The following is a 7,500-nucleotide window of genomic DNA, read 5'->3' on the forward strand; positions in this document are numbered from 1 at the left end:
TATTTTACGTGAGGAGCCGGTCGTACCAGGTAGAGTTCACTGACACACACACACACACACACACACACACACACACACACACACACACACACACACACACACACACACACACACACACACACACACACACACCTGCAGAGACTCGGCTCTAGATCTGTCTGTGTTTGTTTCTTGGGTTGTGACTCATCCAGACCGTTTGGCATCCTGACTGTGTGTGTGTGTGTGTGTGTGTGTGTGTGTGTGTGTGTGTGTGTGTGTGTGTGTGTGTGTGTGTGTGTGTGTGTGTGTGTGTGTGTGTGTGTGTGTGTGTGTGTGTGTGTGTGTGTGTGTGTGTGTGTGTGTGTGTGTGTGTGTGTGTGTGTGTGCTCTCAGCAGACATGAAGCTTTGCTTTGGCATCAGAATCACATAATCTCTTGGGCCCCGTTCAGCTCGTGTTCAGGTGTGAGCTCCTCTCAGGAGCCTTTCTAACTAAATAATCAGGTTCCGGAAAGATCCTGGAGAAAACTTCTGCTGTAATAGACACTATATACATAAAAGTGAAGTGAAATAAGAGGAATGTTCCTGGTTTGGCAGGTTTGGATAAGGCACTAAGCACCCAGATCACATTAAAACCTTAAAAGAGAAGCAGAAAAGGTTGTTAGACTTTTTATTTATTGTATTTTTGGAGGTTTAACAGTTAAAACTAAGCCGGTGTGGCATCTCGAGTGGGAATCCCGTCGGGTTTTTCCAGCATTCTTATGACGGGAAACTAAATGAGCTCATGAGAGACGAGCAGAAGCAGCTCGGACGGTGTTTTTTACCCAGATCTGCGTGAAAAAGCAGCGCCAGGTAACGTGGGTTCAGGTGCTGAACTCCCGAACTTCCTGTCTGACTTATGGACCCCCACCGGGCCCCGGGTCCAGAGGGGGGGTCCCTGTTGTTCCCCTTCAGCAGCCGCCCACGCTCCGCTGTGGTCGGACCAAATATAAACAAAGAGACTATTTTGGGCTGCTATTGAATCTGGACTTTCCAGGGATTCTGCTGCACTTCCTGTGAGGGGGGGGGGCAGCCGGTAAAAACTGGACCAGAACTTTCTCTAAACTTCACACCGACCTCAGACTCCAGAATGCTTTGTGAAAACAGGTTATTATTTCTACGTAGAGCTGGTACAGTATCTGGTGCTGGAGCGGTCCAGAAGGCCGTTATGGTGACGGGCCGGGTTAGAGGGAAATATGACGACATCAGTGACTACGTTTACATGCAGTCAGAATTCTGGTTATTGCTAATATTCCAGTTACTGAAACATTCGGAATATTCTGTTTACATGGTAATTAATCATTTGGGATATCTGGACCAAACCAGCGACGCGCAGAGAACATCATGATGCAATTCCCGTCATTTCAGCTTCTTCTTCCTGTATCTAAATTCAAAACAAATGCTGCTTCTTCGGGCAACTTTTCGCTCACCTTCTTGTAAATCTGTCTATCCCGGTACTTTCTACCGTCTACAAATGCAGAAATGTTCATATCCTTCATTACATTTATAAAATGATTAGTTTCCACCTCACTCCAAAAGTGTGGCGTGGTCTTGCGTTTCTCTAATGTTACTTATTCTAATGTTACTTATTCTAATGTTACTTATTCTAACGTTATTTATTCTAACGTTATTTATTCTAACGTTACTTATTCTAACGTTATTTATTCTAACGTTATTTATTCTAACGTTATTTATTCTAACGTTATTTATTCTAATGTTATCTATTCTAACATTATTTATTCATACGTTATTTATTCTAACGTTACTTATTCTAACGTTACTTATTCTAATGTTACTTATTCTAATGTTACTTATTATAACATTATTTATTCATACGTTATTTATTCTAACGTTACTTATTCTAACGTTAACTTTTCTAACCTTATCTATTCTAACATTATTTATTCTAACGTTATCTATTCCAACGTTATCTATTCCAACGTTATTTATTGTAACGTTATTTATTCTAATGTTATCTATTCTAACATTATTTATTCTAACGTTATTTATTCTAATGTTATCTATTCTAACATTATTTATTCATACGTTATTTATTCTAATGTTATCTATTCTAACATTATTTATTCATACGTTACTTATTCTAACGTTACTTATTCTAACATTATTTATTCTAACGTTACTTATTCTAACGTTACTTATTCTAACGTTATTTATTCTAACGTTATCTATTCCAACGTTACTTATTCATATGTTACTTATTCTAACGTTACTTATTCATACGTTATTTATTCTAACGTTATTTATTCCAACGTTACTTATTCTAACGTTAACTTTTCTAACCTTATCTATTCTAACATTATTTATTCATACGTTATTTATTCTAACGTTACTTATTCCAACGTTACTTATTCTAACGTTACTTATTCTAACGTTATTTATTCTAATGTTATTTATTCTAATGTTATCTATTCTAACATTATTTATTCTAACGTTACTTATTCATATGTTACTTATTCTAACGTTACTTATTCATACGTTATTTATTCTAACGTTATTTATTCCAACGTTACTTATTCTAATGTTACTTATTCTAATGTTATCTATTCTAACATTATTTATTCATACGTTATTTATTCTAACATTATTTATTCTAACGTTACTTATTCTAACGTTACTTATTCTAACGTTACTTATTCTAATGTTACTTATTCTAATGTTATCTATTCTAACATTATTTATTCATACGTTATTTATTCTAACGTTATTTATTCTAACGTTACTTATTCTAACGTTATTTATTCTAATGTTATTTATTCTAACATTATTTATTCATACGTTATTTATTCTAACGTTACTTATTCTAACGTTATTTATTCTAATGTTATTTATTCTAACGTTATCTATTCTAACCTTATGATAACATTAGAATAGATAAGTTATCTATTCTAACGTTATCCTCTCAGTCGTTGTCTGGGGGGTCTCATGTCTCATGAAGCTCTCATGTCCATCTGGGACGAACAAGAGTTTTAAAACCCGGCTGTAAATATGTAAAATAAAATGTTTGGTCTTATGTGAAAGTATTTGTTTTTAATCGGAAGAAAATCTCCCAGCATGAACGTCTCAGGGCCGTCACAGGTTGGTGGTCGTGGATGCCCCGGTGCATTCTGGGTAATCTCTGTTCGTCACGCCGACGCTCCTGCTGTCCCTCAGACGCGGCGGCTCGTTAGACGTGTTGCATTCTGGGACACGCCGCTCTGTTGATTAGCAAACGGAGGAAGTGCTTTGATCTTCTCTAATGAGGAAGTGGGGGAGGGGGGGGTGAGGAAGAGCGAGGCAGAGGAAGACAGGAAGGTGGAGAGAGAGAGAGAGAGAGAGAGACAGTGGGGCGACTGTCCAAAACATCCCAGTGAGTTATGTTACGGACATGTTGCCGTGGTAACGGAATCTGAAGTTTCTTTATAATAAACGACCCCTGAACGACTGTCAGAGAGTGTGTGTGTGTGTGTGTGTGTGTGTGTGTGTGTGTGTGTGTGATTGAGGGTCTCGTCTTGCCAGCTCCTGAATAAATGATGAAGTCCTCCTCCTCCTCCTCATCCATTCTTAATGCTCCCTCCTTCCTCATCCCTCCATCTCTTCTCTCTCGTCCCCTCGTCTCTTCATCTATTCATTCATCTCGTCAGATTCAAACTAAATTATCTTCTGACCTCAGAATCACACATTTAAGACCCCAAACCCCCACACCTGTGCACTCGTACTGAAACCTGTACACCTGCACTTGTACTAAAACCTGTACACTCGTACTGAAAGCTGTACACCTGCACTCGTACTGAAACCTGTACACTCGTACTGAAACCTGTACACTCGTACTGAAAGCTGTACACCTGTACTGGTACTGAAACCTGTACACCTGCACTGGTACTGAAACCTGTACACCTGCACTCGTAATAAAACCTGTACACCTGTACTTGTACTAAAACCTGTACACCTGTACTTGTACTAAAACCTGTACACCTGTACTTGTACTGAAACCTGTACACCTGCACTTGTACTGAAACCTGTACACCTGTATTTGTACTAAAACCTGTACACTCGTACTGAAACTTGTACTTGTAATGAAACCTGTACACCTGCACTGGTACTGAAACCTGTACACCTGCACTCGTACTAAAACCTGTACACCTGCACTCGTAATAAAACCTGTACACCTGTACTTGTACTGAAACCTGTACACCTGTACTTGTACTGAAACCTGTACACCTGCACTCGTACTAAAACCTGTACACTCGTACTGAAACCTGTACACCTGTACTCGTACTGAAACCTGTACACCTGTACTTGTACTAAAACCTGTACACCTGTACTTGTACTAAAACCTGTACACCTGCACTCGTACTAAAACCTGTACACCTGTACACTCGTACTGAAACCTGTACACCTGCACTCGTACTGAAACCTGTACACCTGTACACTCGTACTGAAACCTGTACACCTGCACTCGTACTGAAACCTGTACACGTGCATTTGTACTAAAACCTGTACACTTGTACTGAAACCTGTACACCTGTACTTGTACTAAAACCTGTACTTGTACTAAAACCTGTACACCTGCACTCGTATTAAAACCTGTACACCTGCACTTGTACTAAAACCTGTACACCTGCACTCGTATTAAAACCTGTAGTTTAGTTTAGTTTAGTTTATTGTTTTGCACAGTTTTTAAAAATATACAGGAAATATCAATGATAAACACTATACGGTGCAGGAAGAGGCAAAAAACCCAATGGGCTTATTTGAAGCCTCCACCGAAGATATTAAAATTTCATGTCAAGATTAACATACAAAAAAACAGAAAGTATAACTACACAAAAGTGATGGCAAACTAATAATGCAATATATAAATAATAAAGAATAAAGACAAAAAATAAATGTGTGTGAGTGTGCATGGGATATTGTTTTTACAACTTATATTGTATTGATTCCTGAGCAAATAAGACTGTACATGTCACTATGAGTGAAACACAGAAAAAAACAAAAAGAACATGGATACATAAACAACAATACATTGGGAAAACAGTTACAAAACAGCAGTCAAGTGGTCCTTTAAACGTCTTTTGTAAAATTTCAGAGAGGACGAGCTTTTTGCCAGGTGGGAAAAATCATTCCACAATTTAGTCCCTAAATCTCAACGAAAATTGACCTCTGCAAGTGAGAAATTTAGGAGGATGAAGATCTGAGGATTGTCGAGTTGAATAAGAATGAATCTCTGAAATTAATTTAAAGTAAGTCTTGAAATGTCCAGGAATATTGCCTTCACTTGAATTTAGCTTATAAATAAAAACGCATATCTGAAAAATATTGATGTCATAAATAGTAAGAATCTTGAGTTTTTGAAATAAAGGAGTAGATGAAGCGAGTGACTCTGATCGAGTTGCAATCCTAACAAAACGTTTCTGTAGGACCAGAATTTTGTGAAGATTTGTAGGAAAAGTATTTGCCCAAACTATATTACAATAAGAGAGATAAGGATAAATTAAACTATAATAAAGTGTAAGGAGACAACTCGTCGTGACAAGATGACTAATACGCCTTATAATGCCAATGGATTTATTGATTTTTTTGGTGACCCAATCAATTTGTTCTCTCCAACTCAAACTCTCATCAACAATAATACCCAGGAATCTAGTAGTTGACACCTGAGGCATACTAACAGACTCAATATTAATTTTGCATGAATCCTTAGGGTATGATTTTTTGCCACTAAAAATTATGAAATTTGATTTCTTTATATTCAAGGATAGTTTATTTAATCTGAACCACATAGCATAGGCAGTTAAACCGGCATTGGCATCCTTAATTAGTGAGTTGAAGTTTGAATGAGAGAGCACTAGGGTTGTGTCATCTGCAAACATTATTGGACAAAGGAAATTTGAAACATTAGGCAAATCATTAATATAAATAAGAAATAATAATGGTCCAAGAATGGACCCCTGCGGGACTCCACAAAGTAATCTGGCCTTATTGGAATAGCAACCATTAAAGCGACACTACGTAACTTTTCCACCTTAATATCATATTTCCAGAGTCATTGTGATGGTACATCAACTTCCAACAGGTTTAATGACACCTCTGTCATGATCTGAGGGGGTCTGTATCGCTTTCACTGGCACTATGTAACTTTGAGGAGCATGGTAGGAACCCTTCCACACTAAAAAACTACAAATTTTACGGCTTTGACTGCTTTACGGCACATGCGTCACTTCCCCCTCCTTCCCGATTCGTAGTCGAGACAAAAATGGGCGGGGCTTGGAGCGCAGAGGCTGAGCTCAGCAGAAGCTGGTGTTGAGCTAAATGAGGAGCTGGTATCATGGCCGAAGCAGCGAAAAAAACGAAGAAAATAAAAGTTTTAACGGAGCGGAGGAGGCAAAAAAAGAAAGCGGGAGAGTAACAAGCTAAATGCCCGGTGGAGAATAAACATTGGCCCGGCGTTCACTCGCTACAAGCCCTTGTAGCGCCGTCTTCTTGGACGAGATGGTTGAAGGATGTAAAGACGTTCATCACCTTCAGGTATGCACTTTTGTCAACACCTATGTCAGTGTGTTTTACAAAAACAATTATCCTGAAACTACTACAGCTGCTGTAAGTGTTGCTACTGTATCAAATGTCAATATCTATGTAAACCTTTTGACTCTTCAGGTCTGTATATACAGATACTTATACACTGATGGTAAAAGCAACTCATTTGTAGATATAGTAAAATATAGCCAGAAAAATGAAATATATAGGCAAAGTATACACTTCCAGATGAAAAAAAATACAATATAAACACCATATAAGCATATAAAATAAATCGACTTTGTTGGAATTATATTAAAATAATAACAAGAGTAGTAAAAGAAACCTTATATGGTGTTTATAATGTGTCGTTTTATCTTGTGAGTGTATAAATATATAAATTTCTCTAATTTTTCTATAGCTATACATTATAGCTATAGCTATAGCTATTACTTGCTTTTACTTTCTGCATAATTACAGTGACTTCAACAAAGAAAAAAATTCAAACTTGTGATCAGCAATATATGTTGAATGATTTATAGGTCAGTAATTATCAGAAAGACATAATGTTTTTGTATCTTTATTCTCACACTCTGCAGGACTACATCAGATCTGGAAAACTTCCAGAATCACATCCTCATGCAGCGAAGGTTCTCCTACATTCCAGCAGTGAATCACACGCGGACTCTCCCAGCACGAAACATGGATGGACACAAGATGCTACTGCTACTATAGTCATTGTATTTATTTACAGTAACTTCTTACACTGTTTCATAGTTCAGTTTTTATTATCAGTTCATTATTTTTAGTTTATTTTTCTACTACTCTATTTACACTTGTTTACTTTATTCACAGTAATTTATCCTGTCATACAGTTGTTCATTACTGCTACTGTGATACAGATTACTTATTGTTTATAATAAGTATGTATGGGATAACTGCTGTCACTATGCAAATGACAAAGTTCAAGA

At 37.4% G+C, this 7,500-nt stretch overlaps 1 protein-coding gene across 2 annotated transcripts in view; it reads left to right on the top strand.

Annotated features, from left to right (window-relative positions):
- Window positions 1-7,500, top strand: part of LOC133423600 (ribosomal protein S6 kinase alpha-3) — a 72,397-nt gene that overhangs the window by 25,596 nt on the left and 39,301 nt on the right. Inside the window, exon 1 of one of the 2 annotated variants that reach the window (XM_061713835.1) lies at window positions 1-29. This exon is cut by the window's left edge and continues 74 nt beyond it. The exons of the other annotated variant lie outside the window; for it this stretch is intronic. Coding sequence (XP_061569819.1) covers window positions 1-29 — 29 coding nt within the window. The remainder of the gene's footprint in view (window positions 30-7,500) is intronic. 2 annotated transcript variants of the gene reach the window in all.

The sequence above is a fragment of the Cololabis saira genome, chromosome 22, assembly GCF_033807715.1.
Source record: "Cololabis saira isolate AMF1-May2022 chromosome 22, fColSai1.1, whole genome shotgun sequence".
In the NCBI taxonomy this organism is placed as follows: domain Eukaryota; kingdom Metazoa; phylum Chordata; class Actinopteri; order Beloniformes; family Belonidae; genus Cololabis; species Cololabis saira.